Source organism: Vigna unguiculata, chromosome 3 (genome assembly GCF_004118075.2).
Source record: "Vigna unguiculata cultivar IT97K-499-35 chromosome 3, ASM411807v1, whole genome shotgun sequence".
In the NCBI taxonomy this organism is placed as follows: Eukaryota; Viridiplantae; Streptophyta; class Magnoliopsida; order Fabales; family Fabaceae; genus Vigna; species Vigna unguiculata.
In genome coordinates this window covers 10600560-10625499 of record NC_040281.1, presented here as the reverse complement: position 1 = coordinate 10625499, position 24940 = coordinate 10600560, and the positions used below count along the sequence as shown (strand labels likewise).

The window sequence follows — 24940 nt, the reverse complement described above, 5'->3', positions numbered from 1 at the left end:
CAAAACAGGTCCAATATTTCTTAAAAGTGGTTGAATGTCCATCCCAAATCCATCATCATCTGCTACCCTTTCTTCTTCACTATAATCTAGTTTGTCTACAGCATCACCTTCATCGTTGTCAGACTCAACCTCTTCACATGCGACATCCTCCTCAATTGCCACTTCTGCCTGACAAGTCCCATCATCCTTACCCGCAAGTTCTGGCTCACCCTTAGGGATGTCAACGGGGTGGGTAAGGTACGAGTAGTAGCTTCCCCATACCCTACCCGCTGAATAAATATCTGCCCCATACCTGTACCCATATCCGTCGGGTATCCATTAAAAAAGATATATTTAATCATAAATTCAAATAAAATAAAATACATCACTGTCATAAATTTTAAATAAAGTTCAAACGAACTCAAGTCCATATAATTCAAAATAATCATAAAAATAAATATAACATGACATTCAACACAATGAAAATTCTTTAATTAGTGCTTTGATCAACAAACCCACTTTCTCCAATTGATTCCTGAGAAAAAATTAGGCCAGAATGCTTCTTACTAATATATATATATATATATATATATATATATATATATATATATATATTTGTAAATTAAATTTTAGCGGGTACGAGTATCCACAGGTACAGATATATGATATCTATACCCGCCCCATTAACATGCAGGTATCAAAAATACTTGTACCCGCGGGTAGCGGGTATCCATTTTTAATATTTGTTTCCTACCCATTGCAGGTTTTATCCGTGAATACGGATTTTTTTGACATCCCTACTCATCCCCCACTTCGGCCTCACTCCCCACTCTAGTCTCACCCCCACTTCTGCCTCACCAACCACATCAGCCTCACCCCCTACAATTGCCTCACAAACCATATCATCTTCACCCCCAATTCTGCCTGACCCACTTCTTCATCCATTCCAGCACCAGCAATAAAATGCACCACTTCGGGCTGACAAGGAACATGTTGAACAAATTTATCAACCTCTTCGTTCCTATCCTCTGCATACTTAGTCAACACTAATGCCTCCTTATCTCACTCAACAATCTTAGATTGTTTAACAACTTATGTTTTGAACCGTTCCACCAAAGTTTCACATCTCCAGCGTATTTAAAATCCTTCACGATGCCTAATGCTTCAAAGAATGACCAAAAATCTGGATTGGTCCCTTTAACAATGTGGATTTCACCCCCAACGTTTTTCAATCCCCTATTCCTTTCAAACCTATCCATATGATGAAACGCGACCGCAAACCCCATTTCCAGCCCTACATTTCAAATAAAAACACAAAACCAAACAAATACAACCACAATCAAACTTTAAAAACAACCAAACCAGAGCAAAACGAACATTCAACGAAAGAAAATTTGTAAACAAGATAACTAACCTCACATCAGAAATGGTAATTTCGTCGATCAAATCAAACCACTGACCACCCACTTCTTCTTCGCTTGTGAATGAAGTTTCTACCTTTGGATTACGGATTGAAATCACTACTTCTGTCTTCGCTCACCAGCGCAAGTTTAATCGATAGGGTTCTTAGCAAAACCCCTTTCTAATTTTAACAGAACCATGCATCAAATAGTTACATGATACATTCTTTAATTACCATGTGCCCTAAAATCATTATTAATGTATAACTAAAACGTGCAAAATAGTGTCATCAAAAGAAACCTTTAAACGAGATCCTGATGTGACCATCTGTTAGCCAAGTATCAATTAATACTAACAAAGTTTAAAATTGGGAACCAATTTCATGCAATTCAAAACATCAGGAACTGAAATAGATCAACCTTTAGATGGAGTACTAAAACCAAAATTCAACAATAATTGAAGGATGAAAAATATAATTAACCCAAAAATTATATATATATATATATATATATATATATATATATATATATATATATATATTATAAGAAATTAAATGCATTACAATCACTATACGAAAAAAAGAAAAAAAAAATTGTCAACAACAAAACGTTTTCAAAAGGTAAAAGATTGACTTACATGTTTTTATGTGTCCGATTAGCATGGAAAATGAGTCTAGTGAAACTTATTATTCATTCCCCAATATTCACACTTTTTTTAGAAAAATATTAGTAGTAAAGGTTTAGCCTTTTCTAAACTTTTTTTTTAAATATTAGTAATTGTGAAGACAAAGTTCTCCCTAAAATTTTATAAAAATAAAAAAAATTTCTCGTTCAAACCCTCGTTTAATGTTTTCTTTTTAAAGACTTACTGTTTTTATGTGGACTAAACCCTCACTACATATATTATTTATAATAATAAAAAGATCGTTTGCGTCAATTTAGTATTTACACGTATTTTATTTTTTAAAATAATATTTTTACAAATGTGAGTTAGACTCTTGTTATACAATTAAATAATTTAATTTTTAATATATGATTAGTGTCTATGAAGCATCTTTAACTAGAATATTTGTCGGTAATATGATATGTAGTGTGAGCTTAAGCATCTCTTGTAATTAAAATTTAAATAAATTTATTATGTAATGTTGCCTCAGCCGATGCTTGCTAGAGTTCAAAACTTGATCTTTTGAAAGTGTTTGTTTGGATGACCCTCAATGGTCCATGACACTTTTCCTAATAAATTAGTAAAAGGGACAATTGCTATCAAATAATATTAAAGAAATAAGTAAAATAAGTAAATTATAACAATAACTTACATAAGTCGCATGTGTGCAACCATCTACCAACCACCATTCTTTTTAGTGTGAGTGGCGAGAAATAGTTCATCCAGCTCAATACGTCGATCATATTTACATTCCTGAAAAAAGTTGTAAAGTTAAGAATAATATATTTTGAAAAAATAATCCAATAACATGAAAGAAAGTGTACATAATTTATGAATTGTACTTACTAGGCTCGGTGCTATGGCAAAGTAATATTTGCAGTCAGTAGATCACAATGTTCTACCTTTATTGGAAGATTGATTCAGTTTGTTTTGATATGATCTTTCTCTAAACTTATGAGAATCACAATATATCAAAAGTTCATCCCATGTTTCTTCTCCCATTCTGGAAGGTTTGGCCTTCTCCATCCTTGCTTTGGACAGTAAATCACCTATGCGTTTTCTAACTTTTGACTCATACACCTTTTTAATTTTCTATTCATCCCGAGGCACCGAAATCATTATAGCTTGTAAAAGTAAACAACAAATGGAAAGATATATGATGTGATGAATAATGATAAAATTAGAATTGATTGAAATTAGTAATTACACTCATCTTAAAATCAGCCCACCATCTAAGTTTGTCATCCTCCTTCATAAAGTCATAGTAGTGCAAGGCCTCTAAGTTGTGCCTTAACTGTATGCTAACTACTTAATAATTAGGTGTCCAACTATAAAACAGACAAAGCACAGTGTTAACCTCGTAATGTATAAAGAGTCAAATAAAATATTGAAGACATTACGAACTTACTCTTTCCCACTTGTGATGACCTTTCTAGTAGTATCACAACACACCTCCTCAACAAGGAGATCGTGGTTTGAAGTAGTAGGGGTAGGCTGAACTACAACATCATGTGTGGATTGCAATGGGGATCAACAAGAGTCTGGCCTAAAGGAGAGGAAAGATGGATTAAAGAAGGAGACATGAATTGGCTCGAGGGAGAGGGAAGCTAATTTATTAGTGAATCAATACATTATAATGTTGTAACCGACTAAATTCATGGGATTAGTATAAAGGAACACGTACAATTGCAAAAGAAGATTACCTCTCCATATAAAGGAACACGTACAATTGTAAAAGAATATTACCTGGTTTAATATTAGGAACAAGTAATTTTTCTGCGTTCCAAAAGTAGAAGAAATAAATGCATCATAATAATCAAATAAAAAAACTTGACAATAAAAATACACCACAAATTGACACTTGAATCTTTTCTCATTTTCTTAAAATCTATTTATTTCAACTTCTAACAGAATTTGATTGATAATTTTGGGAAACTAAAACTTGAAATAATTTTAGAATAACCAAATACGTGTACGTGTGTGTAAATATATATATATATATATATATATATATATATATATAGAGAGAGAGAGAGAGAGAGAGAGAGAGAACTTAATGGACAATTTACACAATTAAGTGTCACTAAGCTACTGTTGAGAAAATCCCAGATTATTAAAACCAGTGAGATTTATGGGTTACTAAGCTATTCTTTTTTATAGCCTGCTTAAATACGACTATGTCCTCGATCAGAAATTGAAAAAACTTCATATTAAAATAATTAACCAATATAACTCAAATGATTAGGCGTGAAAAGCCAGAATCTCTGAAATGAATCTGCAAACTCAGATTCGCAAATGCCGCAATTCCAACAACTAAAGTGGAAGAAAGTGTAAAAAATTCATATATAAAGTGGAATCTGGAGAAAGCATGATAACAAATCCCATCTGGGACATTCCCCTTGGGTGTCTGTTTGTGTTATTCAAAGAATTAGAGAAGTTGGAAAAAGAATCCGTATATAGATTTCAACTGAAGATTGACGAGCTCTGCATTATTATCACAGCCACACTTCTGCAAAATATTGAAACTCTTTCATATTTGACTTGAATCCCTCCCAAAAATAAAGCGTCTTGTCCAGTCTGATACTACTAACGCTCTTGTGCGCCAGCTTACTTGCTTGCTGTCAAAACATTGGATGAAGCTTTATTAACTTTATAATCCGAATGCATTATGAGTCTTTTCAGTTTTAGTTTTTAAGAATACAATATAATATTAAGCAAAAGGAGAACTCACTACCTTGCATAAACGGAATACCACAGCCATTGACTGCTGTGTCCAATTGAAACCCAATCACCGGGAAGCTGTGCAGCGGTTTGCTCTCCTCCTAGAGGAGCGAATTGACCTAAATGCTTGTACCTTGAGGAACAATCAACCACGTAGTAATAATGAGGAAAACAAGGACCAACCAATGAAAAACCTTGAATCATATTCATCATTTCATCATCATGTCAAGGTAAAGAGCCCATAAAATAAAACTGAAGCTATTAAATTAATATGATCATGTTACCTAAAGGGTTTGAAGCGATGGCGCCCTTCTCCCCTGAATCTGATGGGACCCTCTGGATTTTTTTCACACTCTTCCATCCGATTAAAGCACTGGGCCAGGTAGGTGCCTTGCTGAGATGCGACCTGATATGCGGTTTAAGAAACTTGAAGTCATATCATTAAAGAAACATAAACAGAAAATAGAATACAACTTGCAGATAACATGACATGCACCTGCGCTGTAGCAGGAAGAAATTTCATCTGAGAATCCACTTTAGAGAGTGCGGTTTTGAGTTCTTCGATATTCAGTTCAATAGATTCTTTTTCAACATCTCCCTTGGACTCTTTCAACAAATCAGCAAGGTCGTGCATATGGTTACTCTTTAGATATAGCCCCACCTGAGGGTATCTCTCACAGATGTCATCCAATACCTCCTGAAATTCCTTGACAGTAAGAGTTCCTGAATTGTCCTTGTCAGCCTTCTTAAATATTGCCGCAATATCTTCCTAAAATGCCAAAACCCAGAATATTGATCAACAACAGGAAAAAAAAAGATATCATCTGAAATTCCAATGCTCACACATCATACGGTCCCAGATTGTCGATATGTTTAGCTTAATGCAACATCCAGTTAGCTTGGCAAGGCAAGTAGAATTATTAACCAAGATGTGTGATAAATAAGTGTATAAACAACATGATAAATATTTTACTATTTCATCAAAACTAAATAAATATATTACTCTAATGGAAGACAATGAACAAACTAAAAAAACAAATTCAGTTGTTGTAATGTTACAGACTTTACAGTATGGATACGAACAATTCTCTGTAAGAATGGAATATAGCCGTGTTGCACACAGCTGAAAACATGCAGTAGTAACAATGTTCAATATTAATTAAATGAAGGATGGAGAATATACCATGACTTTTCGCTGGTTTATTGTAGCACAGTCACCAAGTGCATACACATTGCTGGTTGATTCAACTCTCAACCACTCATCAGTAGCTATGGCCCGTCTATTAGTCTGTTCAGGATAATCAATTTCACGTAAATAATAAATGAATGAAAGATTTATTTGGTGAAAAATAAATAAAACTAACCGAGAAACATGATTTCTGAGTATTGAATCAGAACAACTAAAATGGAAAATTTCCCAATGACATACCTGACCAATTTGTGACATAAAATCTTTTATAAATGGACGAGTGCCGATACCAGTTGACCAGACAGCCATTCCATATGGAATTGTGGTAATTTCTCCTCCATTTTTCATTTCCTTAGTAGAAATTTCTTTATCAGAAACCTTCACAACCATGGATCCTGTTTTGACATCAATACCATCTCTTCGAAACTTATCTTCAGCAAAAGTAGTGATTCTTTTGTCAAACCTGAAAAAGAGATCAAGAATGAAAATGTATATGCTCATAGTAAGCTCTATTTTAAACAACAGAAACCCAAAACCAAACACCAGCATATGTACATATGTAAAATCGATGATTGAATCTAATACTGGGCTACTTATAAACACAAATAAGGGACAGTAAAGCATCAGTAAACAGAGTTATGAATAAGGAGATGTGTAATGAAAATTTGACGCTTACATGCTCAAAATATGATCTCCAGCCTCCAGAAGCGTAATTTTAACTAAATCTTTTATCCCAGGATATAACTTGACCAAATCCTCAGTGACAAAATCATGTAGTGAGGCTGCAAACTCAACTCCAGTTGGACCACCTCCAACAATAGCAAAGTGAAGAATTCTCTTCTTTTCTTCCTCACTTACACTTGGCAAACTTGCTCTCTCGAAGCAGTCAATAACGGTTCTTCTAATCTTCTGCGCATCTTCAACTTCCTGCACAATATACACACTGTCCATAACATAAGATAACAAAAAGCCACAAACATGTTATCTGCGTTATATCCATCACACCTAAGACATCATTGGATTTGCCCCGTCTCCTCAGAACTTTTCTTCCTTTTAGTGAAAAAAACTACACCAAAATACATGATAATATGATGCACAATAATGATGTGATAAATAATTTACCTTCAAGAAATGGCAATTCTCAGTCACCCCCGGAGTATTAAATGTGTTGACATTTGCTCCGACCGCTATGATTAGGTAGTCATAGTCCACCACAAACTCTTCTTTCTCGTTATTACTTATATTAGACCGGCAGTATACCTTCCTGTTTGCTGCGTCAATCTTAAGACATTCTGCTTCACTGAATTGAACGTCCACCATTTTCTGCGTGGAGGATAGATAACAAGGAATTAAGCCATTTTCTATTCTGGCAATCTAATTATCAGAATATGTATCTCCTAGGAGTGAGTAGCATTTCGTTTTCACACCAATATATCCTTTCATTCACTAAGCGGTGCAATCTCATAAATGTGATGCAGATAAACCCATTCTTAAATAAAACAGGAATTCCCTTTCAACAGGAAAGGCAAACTTCGGTCACATTAGACCTGAAGCATCATGACATGAGAACAAACCTCTGTTTCACGGAAAACATAACACAGTGGATGCATGGGCGCTCCCACATAGTTTCCATAGTACTTATTGCACACACAACATAAGATGGACCAATCCAACAATTTATGATTAACAGCTAAATGGCTCGAAATTATTACAAGTACATAGGTCAATAAATCAAAAACATTTTTTTAATCTAATAATTATTCATGTATTTAAATGTAATAACAACTTTAAGATAAACTTTCTATTTTTAATTGACAGAAAAAATATTAAGAGAAAAAGAGGAGCTATGTTATGAAATCAAACTGACAGGACAACTACAAACTATTCGTAAGTATCCTTAAAAACTAATCAGCAATTAGATGACAAAAATAACAACTCCGAAAATGAATATTACGAAACAGGGAGCAAGTGTGTTTGATGTGATGATCACCTTCCGAAAAATATTGCGGACAGGTTCGACAATGCTACGGGCTTCCACGGTGCCGCAGGTAACACTGGGCAGCAAAGGAGTGAATGCAAAGTAATTGCGAGGCGAGACCACATGAACCTCATATCTGGGATTGTTCAGATTCTTCAAGAAACTCGTGCCAGCCCACCCTGTTCCCAGCACCACCACCTTTTTCTTCTCCGGCACCGCCGCTTCAGATGCCCCTACAGCCTCTGCGTAAGCCAGAACCCCTCCACCACTGCATCAACCAAACCGTTCTCCTCTTCACACATCACACAAATATGCAGTGCTATTTGTAAACATTTTACTAAAATCCATTCTATTGCAACTGTCTCTAAATTATAATCTTTCTAGTAACATTATTAATTTTATTATATGATAATTATTTTAGCAGCGTCTCTAACCGAATGTGTCAAAATTCAGAAATTATTATTGAATTCAGACCACGGCCCTAAATTACCGCATGTTAAATCAAGATTTTCAATTGACAAGAAAAAGTTTGCATGTTCAATTGAATGAGAAGATTATTACATCATAATACTGATAATGCAATAGTTTCTCGTCACAGTTAACAACTTTGATCTTAGCATATCAGAATGCATTATGCATGTCTCCTAAACCGGGTATATATAATTAAATTGTAGAATATATGTGTGCCAATTCTACGATTGTGCATAATTAGCCTTCATAGATTTATGAATTCATGTAAGACCTATATATTCAAATTAAGTTGCAAGTTGACTACGGAACAAAGTTGGAAGCAGAGGATCGGAAAATAATTTTGAAGATATTTTTGCCTTCAAATGTTGTTTTATATTGCAATACAGATCTGACTTCCAAGACTCAGCGACATAGAAATGAAAATAAAATAAGTGAAAAGGAAATGGAAAAGAAGAAAGTGAAGTATTAAGGGAAGTTAGAAGTTGATGGTACCTAACGGTGGTGCAGAGAAGGAGAAGCTTGAAGTTGGAACCATGGTCACGGAAAGCTCTAGAAACTCGTTCGAAGAAAGTGAAATTCCGCATTTTTTTGTTGTTACAGAAAAGGGTTAGGACGGAGTGTCCAAAATGGTGGGAAGAGAGAGAAAGGTGAATTGGGTCAAAGAGAAACAGAGAAGAGAAAGAGAGGGCAGTTATAAAACAGGAACAGCGTGAGTTCTAGGCGGTGATACCTTTCCTCGTCACTTCCCCTTCCACTTTTTTTTTTTTTTTTTAATTTAAATGAAACTAAAAAAAGGAAGATTAAGAAGAAAAAAAAAATGTGGTAGGTGAAGTAAAGTAGCAGCCACCAGATTAATTATGTATTAATGGAGAAATAATTTTAATACCTCTATTATGTCTTTATATCAACTCTCTTTTCTTCTTTATATTATAAAGTATTTACCTTTCAATATTATATAGGGATGGCAACGGGGCGGAGCGGGACAGGTTTCGCTATCCCATACCCATCCTCGCATAAAAAATTCATCATCATCCTCATACCCAAGTCCAACGGGTATCAAACTTTTTTCCCATCCCATCCCCATTCCCACCGGGTAACGGGTATAATCTCGTACCCATACTCGACTCGTGTTCTAACTACTTCAATATTAATTTTTATAAAAGAAAAAAAATTACGGTAAAGAAAACATAATATTATGAAATATTCAATATTAGGAGGATTTTCTTCGATGTCAAATACCTTAAAATAAATTATAATTGTTTACATTTTATATTAGAATACCAAATAAAATTTCATGTGAACCAAAACATTTATTAAATTTGCAAACTACAACATTGATGAACTTAGTTGATAAAATTAAAAAATATTTCAAAAAAATATAAAAGGAAAACAAATATTCAAATTAAAATATATTTTAAATGTTTGTTTACTTAATTTTTTAAATTCTAATGAATCTCTTTTTTATACACTAATAAAAGTTATAATATATCACTGGATCAAAATGACACAAATAACAAATAATAAACATAATAATAAAAGGAAAACAAATATTCAAATTAAAATATATTTTAAATGTTTGTTTACTTCAATTTTTTAAATTATAATAAATCTCTTTTTTATACACTAATAAAAGTTATAATACATCACTTGATCAAAATGACACAAAGAACAAATAATAAACATAATAATAAAATTTTGACATAGATTTTGTATCTTTTGAACTTCAATATATGTTGGATAGTGACAACAAAATATTCATAGCAATTACATTAAATTTTTATATTGTAGTAAATAAAAATTATTTGTACAATTAAAGTGAAAAAAATTACAGTATGATTAATAGTGAGTTATAAAATAACAAATAATTAGATAGAATATATCAAAATATTATTCTACATGATGAAAATAAACAATAAATAAAAATATTAAAAAACTAACAAATGTGTGTTTTAGAAATAATTTGAGAGACTATCGAAAGAAATCGCACAAAGGAAATCAAATGTATAATTAAGGTATGATAAAATGAAAAATACCTTAGAGAACTAATTATTAAATTACGTTTGAAGTAGTTAAAATTAAATAGAAATATCATTAGTGACCAAAAAATTTGTCATTAAATTACAAATAAATTAGTAATTAAATTGGTCACTAAATCAAGTATCGATTTAATCATTGAATTAGTCACTAATTTAGTCATTGATTCAGATAATAAATCAACTACTACCACCAATGACGAAAAATAGTGACTGATATGGGTTACTGACTAAATCAGTCACCATTTCATGTTTTTCTTGTAGTGAATTATCATATACTATTCCTAAATATCATTATATATATATATATATATATATATATATATATATATATATATATAATTTTAACCACTTCAAACAGAATTTAAAGTGAAAAAATTACATTATGATTAATAATGAGTTATAAAATAAAAAATAATTAGATAGAATATATCGAAATATTATTCTACATGATAAAAATAAAAACAATAAATAAAAATATTAAAAAACTAGCAAATGTGTGTTTTAGAAATAATTTGATAGACTATCGAAAAAAATCACACAAAGGAAATCAAATATATAACTAAGGTATGATAAGACGAAAAATATCTTAGAGAACTAAGAAAACTTTTCAAATATCAACATATATACTTAATGGTTGAAAAATAACGAAAATTATTTTAATGAAACAAAAGAGTTTTTCAAATTAAACAAAAATTAATAATAATAATAATAATAATAAGTAAAGAATTTTTTTATATTACCTTAAATTGAGAGTATAAACATTCTCATGTGAAAGGAAAATTTATAATAAATAAAAATATTAAAAATAATATAAATATTCAAATGTGAGGCATAATATTTTTTTTATTAACATACATCATTTTAACATAATTACATAAAGGTTATGATAAGATAAAAAATATATTGGAGATGAGAATGAGTTTCATGACAAATGAAATAATTAAAAGAAAAAAGAAAAAAAAAAAATATATATATATATATATATATATATATATATATGAGTTACTTGATTAATTGTAAATATTTTAATAATTTAAACGAGAATGGAGATATGGCGGGGACGGGTATTATGGCGGGTATATGTACATCCCCATACCCATCCCCATACCCAACTGAAAAAGTTGGGGATTCCCCATACCCATACCCATACCCAGTCAATGCGGGGATTCCCCGTCAAAACGGGGACGGGTTCGGGCAATACCCACGGGGACGGGTTTATTTGCCATCTCTAATATTATATAATAAAAAAATTAATATTATTATAAAATAAATAATTAAATAGCTATTTTGATGGCATTTTTGTTAAAATATTACTATCTTTATTGTTTGTTTTGAAGTATCATCTCTCTATCACAGTTTTGCCGTAAAAAGACATATTAGTAATTAAGAGAGACAAACGTATATAAATAATCCGTTACTTTCACTCTAAAATAATGTTAGATGTTTAAACATATTAGAATAAGCCTCCTAATCAAACGTTAAGAAATTTGGGTGTTTGTTTTTGAAACTCCCTTTTTCATATTTTATTTTGAACTTTCTTTAAAATTCACTAAAATAACATTATTAAATAATAACTATATATAAAATATTATTTGTATTAAAACATCTTTTGTCTCACTTTTATCTTTACATTTTTTGACTAAATTAATATATATATAATCATTAACTTCAACCTATGATGCACCGATACTTTAATTTGGGTCATGGTTCCTGTCCGATACTTTATCGATACTTATCAGTGAAGTATCAGAAGTATCTGATTTATAAGGTCGTAATGTAGTACAAGAAAATTTATAAATAATGATCAATTTTAATGACAAAAATAATTAGTCATTATATAGTGACCAATTTAAAAGTTAAAATTTATTGGCAACTAAAACAATTCCAAAACATTATAATTGGTCTCTAAATTGATAATTAAAATAGTTTTTTATTATGAATTGATTTCTAAATTGGTTACTAACATTAGTTACCAAGGTTTTGGCTACCAAAATAATTTGTCTCTAAATTGGTTTCTGACATATTTTTTGTTACTAAAATTGATAATTATTTGATAGTTTTCTTATAACTGTACTTTTACAATGACAAATATATATATATATATATATATATATATATATATATATATATATCATATATTTATTATATTTTTAAGAATTATTGTACACCTTCTCAATATTCATACATCACGTATTGTATTATATTATTTTCACAATAAACATATTGACGTGTCGGATACGTGTCATATCCGATAGTATCATATCCGTGCATCACATACTTTAACTCATAAATAATATAGAACTTTTTACTTACTAAAACTATGATTAAACTCTAACTTATACATTTAGAACAACTTAAATTTTTATTTTATCTACATTTACCCATTGTATATAAATTACACCCCCTCTGATAATAATTTACTCCAACCTATTTTACCAAGATAGTACGACAGTATATATATAAATTAGTACCTTCTCTACATGAGAAGAAAAAATGTTTATAATGTTTTGGAATTAATTTTAAGGAAAGAAGAAAGACGATGGTTTTTAAAAATGAACCGAGTGGAAAATTGAAATCTAATAATACAGAATGCGACGTAGTTTATGATTTGATTATCACAAATTGTTAGACTCAAAAATACGGTGGCAGCCAAGAGAGGAAGCAGGTGTCACATGACACACGTGTGCGGTTTATGCCTCCTACTCTCTCTTATTTTCTTAAACAAAAATTATTTGAAAATTGTATTTTAATTTTGATGATCATTTGACAGAGTGGTCCATCTCTGTACAATAATCCCTTTATTCTATTTCCTTACATAATGCGAGCCTGATTCCTAGTATGTAGACTTCCAACCTCTTATTATAAAATACGAATACATCTTTCATGACACAGATCTATAACATCATCATTTAATGACATTGTATTTTATTTTATTTTAAGTGCCTCTTATTTTAGTACATATTTTAAACATTGTTTTCTTTATTATAAAAATTTTACAACATCCATATTTTTATATTTTTTATTTATACTTTAGTTATTTACAATGTCAAAAACTAATTCATTTACTAGAATATCATTAAAAAATATATTTGTTTGTCTTTAAGATTTAGGATTTTATTTAAAATCCTATCAACCATCATATCTAGGAAAAGAAAGGAGAAAGTTCAAGTAACTTAGGAGGAGGTGGATGAGAAAACACAAAGATCATCTACAAAGATAAAAACAATTTTGCATACTTACACCAACGATCAACGATATATGACGAAAGAAAGGAAGATGTAACAACTAAGATACCTATAGATTTTCAATTGTTCTCCATCGAAATGGAGTTAAAACATATTCTCCATAGAAGATGTAATTTCTAAGCAATCATATAACTTATACGATTCTCAATTGTTTTAGAGGATAGATGTTCATAGGAACTGTGGGATATAAGAGGGTTGTTGATTGTCTGAGAAGCACAACCTTATATTTGTTTAGTGGTCTTCACGCAACCTCGACAAATTGGGCTTTTACTTTTTGCACTTCTATAATTTTTCCGCGCATTCCATTAAAGTATAATAATATTTTAACTTATTTTTTTTTCTAATTTTTAACTCATCATTTTTATTATTTTTTAATTATCTATTTTGATTTATTTTAATGGTATGACGTGATAATTTAAGAGTAATTAAAATAATAAATTAAAAATGAATAAAAAAAAAGTAAGTAAAAATATTATTATCTCTTTTAAAATCATAATTTTACCTTCTAATTCAGATTACATATTCTAAAAACTTTCTAGAACAAATCTTCCAAAATTTCCAACGCAATGTGTTTGGAACAAAATTTTTGAAACAATTTCTAGAGCAACATTTTCAGAACGATTTACGAAACATATGAAATATGTTGTGAAATAAATTTTTCAAAATGGAAATTTAGAAAAAAAAAAGTTTGAAACTCATAAAATACCTTCTGAAATGAGTTTTCCGGAATATTTACACATAAAATGTATTCTGAAAATAACTTTTTTTTGAAACATATAAAATACGTTCCCAACAAGCTTTCCGGAATAATTATTTTTCTACATTTTTCTCTCTTCTTTTTCCTGTATAGTGTTTTCTTTATATTTTTGTTCTTCTGCTGCAGTGGTGATAATGGAAGCGCAAACAGTCGTGGGGTGGTGTGATACAATAATGAAAGATATTTGAATCTTTTCCAAATATTATGTGAGTGCAGTTAGTAAGCGTAAGAGTACAAAAAGTAATAAACAATAACTTGTTTTTGGACGAGGTCTAAGTGTAAGAAACTTTGGAATTCACCGACCGAGGGCTGGACAAAAAATCTTGTTGGCCCAATGTGATACTTTTTTTGCACTGGTTTGGTCTATTAAAGATCCATTTAGTTAAATCTGTTTATTTTTTAGGTTAAATTTTCTTTTTAATAATTTTTATGAAAAATTCAATTCGTTAATTCTTTAAAATGATTTAATTAGGTTATTTTTTTAAAAAAATTGACGTTAAATTTTTTTATAATTTATAAGTCAAATTATTTTACTTATAAAATAAAATTAATTTAAATATTTGGATTTATTAGGTGACTTGAGTTGATATATTAATTTTAACAAAAATCTAATCTCAATTTATCAAAAATGGCTTAATTGGATCATTTTATAATAAATGACTAAATTAAAATAAATAAAAAGTAAAGATTTGATTGAATTTTTAATAGGATGATAATATTTTAATCAATGTTTTTTAAATTTATATTTAATCCATGATTTCAAACATTCTTAAATTATCATATAAAAAAAATCAAAAAAAATGATTAAAAATGATAGGAGCAGTAAATTAAAAGTGAGTTAAAATATTATTATCTTTATTTATAATAATTAGAAAATTAAAAGAGTATTTTAATTTTATTTACCTTCCATATTTTAATATTTTAATTTTTAGTTATATAAATTTTAAAAATTAAAAAAAAAATCCATATTTTCAATCAAATTATATTCATGTCAAAATAATGTGAACCTAATTTCAACGCACTATACCCTCTCCTCTATTTTAAAATTTCGAGATAAACCCTAAACCCTCTTCGCTATTTCAGAGGCCAACCAAAGGTAAGATTGCACGTTGGTGTCACTATTGCGCTGGTGGGTGTGGTAGGGTTCGTCGGAGATTAAGATCGAAACCAGGCCACTGCGTGTTGGGAAGGTTGTTGCTGTTATAAGGTATGCTTCGTTTCACCTTTAGAAACTCCCATCTCGGGGGCTGACATGAACTTGCTTGACATTACCAGCTGATTAAGATGCTAGTTTAGAAAGTTGGTACTTGCCAGAGAATGGCAGTCCCTTCAAATATCAGAAACACATTTTGCACAGTGAAAATTTGGAATTATGAATGCAAATTTGTCAGTTCGAGTTTGAGATCTTTGTATTATAAAGATACATTTTTTACATGGGTGAGTTTATTTTAGTTGGATATGTTCTATCTTGATCACAAGTAACAGACAGGATTTGCTATTTATTTATTTATTTTATTTAACAAGTTAGAAGTCTTCCGTAAATTTTTGTTAAATGGATTAATATCAACTGTGTTACATCTCATATGCCGTGTGGCAGTAGTTTGTAGCTCTGTTTAAAATTTCATAAAATTTGCAAAGCATACATTTCTGGTTTAAAATTTGCAATTTAGGAAAAACAAATTACACTTAAAGTTAACAGTTTACAAAGAGTAGTGTTAATAATCATTAACCACTCAATGACTCAAGCAGCCAATTTTTCCTAAAGTAAAACTACTTACACAAGGAATTCATTTTCTGTATTTTCCAGAGAAATGACACAGGTCATCCTTATCTGATTGGTTCTAGTTGTCCCACTTCCTCCCTTTAAAACTAAGATTACAAATTTAGCGCGTCACAAACCAACTGATATTAGTAATGGATGAATAGAAGTTGCATCCTGATGCTACTTGAATGATATGATTATGCATCCTGATGCTACTTGAATGATATGATTATGCATCCTGTGCAACTCTGTCTTCCAATAATTGCTGTGAAGATAAACTACATGTTTGTTGCTTTTAAGTCAAGTGTTTCCCTCATGTTCAATCAAATTATGCTTATCTACTGCCATGTACATTTTTAAAGACTTTATCTGACCTCATATTTAATATTCTGGCACACAATAGTCTCTAGGACTTAAAGCACGAATAGTATGCGGATCCATCTTGTTTTGTATTGAAATTTACGTGTTTTTTTATTCAATAAGAGTTAATGCTGAATAAAACAGTCCTAAAACTTCTGATACACTGTTATGATCTAATGGCAAAAGCTTAAAAACGACTTCATTTATGTTATGGTTCACATGAAAACTAAGGGGGTGGAGAAAGAAAATGGTCTGCTTCATTTTATGTTTTTTTTTTTTAATACCAACAGGGTGCCAATATTTATTAGGGCCTGGGTTTAAGTTATACAATCAAAGCTCAAATCTCTCCGACAAACACAGGGGTGAGTCCCTCTATGTAGGGTTTATTGACTTCTTTCTCCGTTCTGCATTCATTCCGGGGGCATCAAAATCTGCAGCTTCAACTACGTAGGTGTTTGCATAGAATGGGGAAAACGGCGTACAAGAGGTTGCTGGGAAGCCAGAGCTTCCGGCAACGCCTTCTTCTCGCTACTCTCTCTTCAACTCCCATTCTCATCGAAGACATTCGTGCTGATGAGACTTGGCCAGGTCTCCGCAATCATGAGATTTCACTTCTCCGTCTCTTTGAAACTGTCTGCGATGATTGCCATGTAGAAATCAACGAAACTGGTATTTTTTTTAATTTCATTTTTTTATTTATTTTTCAATCAGGTTTAGTTGCAGTAACACAACTACCACCACCATCAGAGGATTGCTTATTCATTTTATTTGGATTGAACAGGTACCAAATTAAAGTACAAACCTGGAACTATTATCGGTGGCAGGCAACACCGTGCGCACGATTGTGGCCTCTCGCGCTCCATTGGCTATTTTCTGGAGCCACTTATTGTGTTGTGTTTGTTTGCAAAACAGCCCCTCACCATTAGGCTCAAAGGTATAGTAGTTATAATAATTAGATTGTACTTTGAAACCTATCTCTGAAGGACCTTTTACAAGATATTTGAATGGTTGAAATTATAACTGTTTTGAACATTGTTTATCAGGAATTACAAATGATTCTAAGGATCCATCGGTTGATACCTTCAAGTCTACTGCTTTACCCATATTGAAGCGCTTTGGAGTTCCCTCTGAAGGCTTGGAGCTTAAAATAGAGAGTCGTGGATTACCTCCCAATGGTGGTGGCGAAGTTATTTTATCACTTCCTGTTGTTCAGAGTCTATCTGTAAGTTTCTGATTCTTTTGATGATTTCGTTTATTTAAACTTTGTTGTTATCATCTTATGTTTTCTTCTTGGCAGGCTGTTAGTTGGATTGATGAAGGTTTTGTGAAAAAAATTAGAGGAACTACCTTTTCAACAAGAGTGTCTGTTCAGTTTGAAAATAGCATGATTAAAGCAACCCGTGGAATAGTCAATCCACTGGTTTCTGATGTGCACATTTTCTCTGATCACAGATCAGGTCCTCAGGCTGGAAAGTATGATTCCTTCCACTCAGTGGAATTTGTTGAATATTGAATTTTAATTTTGGAAATATATTTGGTAGTAATAGTGAAAGTCATAGTATTGTAACTCCTTTTGTTGGTCATTCGCTGGTGCAGTTCTCCTGGCTATGGGATTTCGCTTGTTGCGGAAACTACTTCTGGTTGCTTCATCTCTGCAGACACTGCTGTTTCTCATGCGAGGGATGATGATACTTCTAGTCTTGCAGATGACGCAAAAAGAGACCTGATGCCTCCAGAGGATATCGGTGTGGGGACTGCCAATGCTTTACTCGGTGAGATAGCTCAAAGTGGAGTGGTAGATTCAACACATCAGGTTAGTATATCGGCACTTTCTTTCTGCCCTTTTAATGTTTTTATATGAAGTGATAGATACTGGTAATAGATACAATATAGAAGTAGACTCCTACAATAGAGAGAAAAAGATATGGAACCTAAAAAAAGTAAAGAAAATGCAACAGGAATGCAGTCTCCCAGGAAGTGTGCTGACTCAAATGTTATGGTGCTAGAATACGTAGCTAGCTACTAGTTCAATTTTATTGTCTTGCATGTGTGTTAGTAGGACTCGTGTATATGATGAAGTTTAATTCCGTTTGTGGAATTTTGGATTCCCCTAATTTTTTTTTATTGTTTTGGTTTATAGGGCTTGCTATTTCTTCTTTGTGCACTATGCCCTCAAGATGTTTCAAAGGTTCGCGTTGGAAAACTTTCCCAGCACGGCGTTGAAACTCTTAGAAACATAAGGGATTTTCTAAATTTGAAGTTCATCATCAAACCAGAGCCGAACTCACAGTCAGTTTTTCTTAAGTGTGTTGGTTATGGCATGAAGAACCTTTCTCGAAAGGTATCATAAAGCGCGTTCAACAGTGTTATAAATCCAAAATACCAAGTCTGAAAGAATTGAAATTTTGAAGCAACTGCTACTTTGACGCCTGGAAAAGATCTTGTATAAGATTCAAATTTTAATTTTAAAAACTTTCATCATGTAAGTTTTCTATAAAATTTGAGTCTTAAATTAACATCTCCTTGTCAATACAATCATTGGATAGGAGGTGATTCTTTAAGATGTTTTGTTTGTAGCAAAAGATTGTTCTTTTTTGCTGCCTAATCGATGTTCAATGAAATTAGGTTAGAAGTAGTAGTACATTTAGTTAGAATTGATTCGTGATCTCAAGCTAAATGAAAGCATTCAATCAAATTTCTTTAGCTGTTTTATTTATAGCATGATTCCTTAGTTATTTCATTAGAGATCTCCAGACTTAAAACCACATGAATGAAGTGCAAAAGAAAATATATTTTATGTAGTGATTTTTGTTTTATTTTTTATCTATTAAATATTGACATGTTATTTTGTAAATTTGTTGAATAATTATTAAAATATTTTATTTACTTGAAATATTTATTCTTTTAAGAGAAGACTCGTTATTTAGTATTTTAGCTATATTTCTTGTACCATTGCTATTGTGAAAGTCACCTGAAATTATCTCCATTATCTATTTTATCAAGCTAACATTTCATACTAAAATTAATTATAGTGATAAATTATGTGAAAGGATTTGGATCTCATCCAGTGAGAAATCATTCCCGTTAGAAAGTAGTTAATAAGTTTGGATTAAATATTTAAATGGATTTCAAAATCTCATTAACAGAGAACTTTTACCAATCAATAAAGCATCTCAATTTCCTTCATCACATTATGCTGGACAAGTTTCTCTACATATTATTCAAACTGTGGTTCATATCCTTGACTTTGGTGAACATAATTTCACAAATTTAATTTTTTATTTAGGTTCAGTATTTTAATCATTGGAAAATATAAAAATAATTATTTTAGTATTTAATAATTCAAAAATATTACTTAGTGATTTTTTTAATCGATGTTAGTTGAACTTATTTTTCAGTCAAAATTTATTCATATTTTTTTATTTAATGCAATCAATTTTTTTATTAATTTACATTAAGATTTTTTTAATTGACATCTACCACAATTATTTTGGTTGTCATATGTTAAGTTATCTTTGAATAATATTGGTTAATATTATTTCTTTTTTGCTAACATTTTAACCAATGTTGGCTGAAAAGCTTTCTTGAGTGACATTAATGAAAAATAATTTTAATCACGGTGGATGGAAAATTTTTCTTATCAACATTGTAATGACTTTAGATAAAAAAATAATAATACATAACACAAGTGACATTGACAAAAAAAAAACTCTGTAACTAATGTAGATGACATTACTTGCATTGGCTACTCCTAACTAATGTAGATTCAAACTAAATTTAATATAACTCGATAAAAAAAATATTCCAACAGTATTAATCGAAAAATAACTCATTTACATTGACAGAAAAACTGCAACTTATATTGACTAAAAATATAGTTTTATTATAAAAAATAGGTTAAATCATTCCAGAGGTCCTCATTTTTGTGGCAAAATCTCAAGTAGGTATCTCCATTTTTATTTTACTCAATTGAGTCCCTATTTTTGAGAATTCGTTGCAATCAGTTCCTTTCCATTAGTTGTCCATTAACGATGTTAATTATGTGCCACGTGTCAACACGTGATTTTTTTGATTTTTTTTAATTTTTTTTAATTTTTAATTTTTTTATAACAATTCTAACATTTGTCTATAAATTATTGATATATAAATATTTGAAACAATATTTAAATAAAATTCAGTGCAAAATATACATTTAAATAAACTTAATTTTGTTAAAAATATCAATTATAATAAAAATACCATTGTAAATTTATATAAAAATTAAATTTGATATAAGGATGAAATTAATTCAGTTTTAAAAAAATTGGGACCAAATTGAAACAAAATAACAAATACAGGAACTACATTGAGACTTTTGACATCCAATAGTGACACGTGACACTGCCACATCACACTGTCTCTGCCATGTGGCACAATGTCAGATTGACACGTGACAATTTTAATTTTTTTTAAATTATAAAAAAAAAATTAAAAATTTTAAAAAAAATTTAAAAACATTTAAAAAATTTTAAACAAATTTAAAAAAAAATTAAAAAAAACCACGTGCTGACACGTGACACATAATTAACACCCTTACTGGACAACTAACGGAAAGGAACTGATTGCAACGAATTTTCAAAAATAGGGACTCAATTGAGTCAAATAAAAAGGAGACCTACTTGAAATTTCGCTACAAAAATGGAAACATCTAAAATGATTGAACCTAAAATATATTTAGATTCGACATGATCTCTATCAAGATCAACTCAATGATGTGTTGGTTGAGGTCGAAGTGACAATATTCTAAACCAAACAAAATCTTAAAAATAATAAAATAAAAAATATAGATCAAAGAAATAAAAGAACTTATTAGACATTTAATTTATTTAATACAATTTGAACTTTCATGATTTTAAGTAATTAAATTATTCTAATAAATTTTTAAAATTTCAGTTTTTTTAATTTTCTATCCAGACAATATATTTTATAATATAATATTGAAATTTTCTAAAAAGCTTATCTTAATTAAAAGTAATTTTAAATAAGGCTATTTATCTGTGAATACTTTGGTCCAACCTTCAATTAACAGGCCTGGATTTCTCCATTTATATAAGGTTTATATCTATATAATATCTCAAATATTAATAATATAAATATTAAGCATGTGTTTGATCTTTTAAATTTGGAACAAGTTTTCATTTCGATATAAAACTTAAACTCGTATTTGAATTTTAATTGTTGTAATAGAATTTGGAGTATTAATCTTTAGTGGAGAATATTGCATATAGTATTGAAATGATAAAACTTTAGTTGGTAAAATTGGATTAAAAATTTATTACTATTAAAATTTGGAGCGTTACACTGTGCATGTCAATTTACACATTTCTTTATGACTTTATAATATGGTTTTAAAATAATTAAACATATTATAAAGCTTGGATTACAACTTGGAAGGGAATCTTAAAAGAAAACGAAATTATATTGTAATAAGAACTTTCTTTTAATACGTATCCATTGATACATGATAAAAAGGTTAAGAATAAAAACAATATCAAAGGTATTTATTACGTTAAAAATAAAAAATCATTCAATGTTTATTTTTTTTAAATGTATGATGTACTATTAAAATAATTTTACACGAGATGTCTTAATACGCAACACCTTTTTTTTATTTCTTTCCTTCTAATATTAATCAGTGTTAACTTTTACGCAACAGAGAGAATACACAGTAGGATTCAAAGAGATGAAAGTATATTCAAGAATGAATTGTATCACATACACATGGACTACAGTGCTTTATATAGCCGCACATTATACAGAGAAACAGAATACAACAGAAAAAACTGATAGTTGTTTTTTATTAACTAACAAGGCTGATACGTATTTGACTTAACTACCTAACACTCCTCCTTAAGTCAAACTGGCTTTAATATTGACAATGCCAATTGCATCCTTTAGCCAACAAAGCCTCTCTGTTCTAAAGGCTTTTGTGAATAGGTCTGCTAGCTGCAACTCAGATGTACAATGCTCAACCTTGAGTTTTCCATTGCATACTTGATCATGTATGAAATGGAATCGTGTTTCAATATGCTTGCTCCTCCCGTGCGATGCAGGGTGCTTTGCCAAATCAATCGCAGATTTGTTATCTACCATCAACCTAGTTTTGCTTGAGAGTTCCACCTTCAATTCTTTCAGGAATGTTTCCAGCCACACTGCTTGACAGCAAGCTTCAGAAGCTGCAACATACTCAGCCTCACAGGAAGACAAAGCCACCACGGGTTCCTTAGTTGAGTTCCATGAGATTGGAGCTCCCCCAAGAAAAAAGATGTACCCTGCAGTGCTCTTCCTATCACTCCTATCACCACACCAATCTGAATCAGAATATCCCACTAACTCCAATTCTGAATCAGCTTTTCCATGTGGGAACAGAATCCCACTGCCCATCGTCCCTTGCAGGTACCTTAGAATCCTCTTGGCAGCACACATGTGTGACTCCTTTGGATCTTGAATATGTCTACTTATTAACCCAACACTAAAGCTAAAATTTGGTCTGGAATTGCACAAATATCTCAAACTCCCAACCATTCTCCTGTGATCTGTAGCATTAACAGATTCTTCATCTGGTGCGGATTCCAGTTTCAATCCAGCTTCTGTAGGTGTGACTGCAGGATTGCTATTCTCCATCCGAAATCGTTTCAGCACATAAGATGTTGTTAAAGCTACCTCTCCCCATAATTCCTTTGGTAGGTTCTTACTCTTTAACATGCACCTAACCATGTTCATGATAGTCCTATTCCTTCTCTCGGCAACACCGTTGTGTTGGGGTGTGTATGGAGGTGTGATCTCATGCTCAATCCCAGCTTCATCACAAAAATCCTGAAAATCTTTTGAGGTATACTCTCCTCCTCCGTATGTTCTTAAGACCTTGAGAGCCCTTCCACTCTGCCTTTCCACCAGATTTTTGAATGTTTTAAACACCAGGAGTGCCTCATTCTTCCTTTTTAGCAAGTACACCCACATCTTGCGAGATAAATCATCAATGAACGTAATGATATATCTGTTACCTCCATACGTTTCCACTTGGATAGGACCGCCTATGTCTGAATAAACCAGATCCAATTTTTCTGCAGCTCTTTGAGGGACAAACTTGCAGAAACTTCTTTTGGTTTGTTTACACTCAACACACTCCTTGCACACATCTCCAGGAGCCTCCAACTCTGGTAGTCCTTCCACCATGTTCTGATTCTTCAACAGACACAAATCTTTGAAGTTCAGATGCCCATACCTGTAATGCCAAGTCCATTCTGTCTTACTTGTTGAAGCAGCGAACCAATGATGCTTATTCATCCCAACACGAAAAGTTCTATTCTGGGATAGTTCTGCCTGTAGAACAAGGTATTCTTGTTGATCAAACATGCTTAACTGATTATTTTGCATGGTAATATGATACCCCTTCTGTAGTAGCTGGCCTAAGCTTAACAGATTAGTCTTCAAGCCTGGTACATATAACACATCTTCTAGCAGGACTCTTCTTCCACTATCAGCACTTAACACCACTCTTCCCATGCCTTCTGCTAACAGGCTGTTGTTGTCTGCAAATTTGATCTGACCATGGGTTGATTCACTCATCTTGACAAACCAATCCTTCTTTCTCGTCATGTGTGTTGAACACCCCGAGTCAAGATACCACGATGTGTCTTCTGCTACCTCATTATCAGTCTTTGCCATCAGAACTACTGCTTCTGAGTCTGAATCTTCTTGGGCAAGATTCGCGTGGTTGGTGGACTTGGTTTTCGACCCTTCTCCATTCCTGCATTCACGAGCAAAATGCCCCTTTTCTGACAATTGTAACATCGTACCTTTTTCTTGTCAAATTTCCAGGGTTTGTCACCATCTGCGTTTTGTTTCTTCCCTTTTACGGGTTCTATAGAATCAGATTCTTGATTCTGCTCCTTCCAATTCTTGCCTCCTTTCTTCACTCCTTTAGGCTTATCTTTCGGTGTGGACCTCACTTGTAGAGCTTGTTCTTGAATACATTTTCTTTCACTCAACCTGTACTCATGCGCCTCCAGTGAGTGTTGAAGTTCTTCCATCTCCAAAGTTTCAAGATCTTTGGTCTCCTCGATTGTTATCACTAGGTGATCGAACCTCGGTGGTAGAGACCGTAAGACCTTATGCACCACATGCTGATCAAAGACCTTCTCATTACATGTCTTCATAGCATTTACCAACCCTTGAATTTTATCAAGATACTGTGCAACTGTTTCATTATCTTCCATCATTAGAAATTCAAACCTCCTTCGTAGGGCCTGCAACTTTACTTTCTTGTGTTTGTCTCCATCCCCATAAGTCTTTTCCAAGATCTCCCACACTTCTTTGGCAGTAGTTGCCTTGCAGAC

The 24940-nt window shown here is 31.6% G+C and overlaps 2 protein-coding genes and 2 long non-coding RNA genes across 8 annotated transcripts; 1 reads left to right on the top strand and 3 right to left on the bottom strand.

Annotated features, from left to right (window-relative positions):
* Window positions 1-923: 923 nt before the first annotated feature.
* LOC114174953 lies at window positions 924-1770 on the bottom strand. Its single transcript, XR_003602787.1, has 2 exons — window positions 1394-1770; window positions 924-1273 (listed from the first exon to the last, which is right to left on the bottom strand). It is a non-coding gene; the product is annotated as an uncharacterized LOC114174953 (long non-coding RNA).
* Window positions 1771-2333: 563 nt separating this feature from the next.
* Window positions 2334-3883, bottom strand: LOC114175058. The gene is made up of 3 exons (XR_003602798.1): window positions 3452-3883; window positions 2890-3371; window positions 2334-2796 (listed from the first exon to the last, which is right to left on the bottom strand). It is a non-coding gene; the product is annotated as an uncharacterized LOC114175058 (long non-coding RNA).
* A 370-nt stretch (window positions 3884-4253) lies between these two features.
* Window positions 4254-9146, bottom strand: LOC114178936 (external alternative NAD(P)H-ubiquinone oxidoreductase B2, mitochondrial). Its single transcript, XM_028065088.1, has 10 exons — window positions 8895-9146; window positions 7944-8199; window positions 7076-7276; window positions 6630-6880; window positions 6194-6416; window positions 5948-6052; window positions 5261-5533; window positions 5049-5170; window positions 4778-4897; window positions 4254-4661 (listed from the first exon to the last, which is right to left on the bottom strand). Exons 1-10 carry the CDS (start codon window positions 8984-8986, stop codon window positions 4574-4576), a joined length of 1731 nt encoding a protein of 576 aa, XP_027920889.1. The 5' UTR covers window positions 8987-9146; the 3' UTR covers window positions 4254-4573.
* Window positions 9147-15463: 6317 nt separating this feature from the next.
* On the top strand, window positions 15464-19363 carry LOC114175696 (probable RNA 3'-terminal phosphate cyclase-like protein). Of its 5 annotated transcripts, none has more exons than XM_028060482.1 (8): window positions 15464-15647; window positions 16871-16924; window positions 17014-17231; window positions 17344-17496; window positions 17606-17784; window positions 17860-18035; window positions 18159-18375; window positions 18703-19363. In XM_028060482.1, the coding sequence occupies exons 3-8, from the start codon at window positions 17027-17029 to the stop codon at window positions 18910-18912; spliced, it is 1140 nt and encodes a 379-aa protein (XP_027916283.1). In that variant the 5' UTR covers window positions 15464-15647; window positions 16871-16924; window positions 17014-17026; the 3' UTR covers window positions 18913-19363. The 5 variants fall into 5 exon arrangements, with proteins under 5 accessions (XP_027916283.1, XP_027916281.1, XP_027916282.1 ...); XM_028060480.1 differs by having other exon boundaries at window positions 16853-16924; XM_028060481.1 differs by having other exon boundaries at window positions 16923-17231.
* The last annotated feature ends 5577 nt before the right edge of the window (window positions 19364-24940 follow it).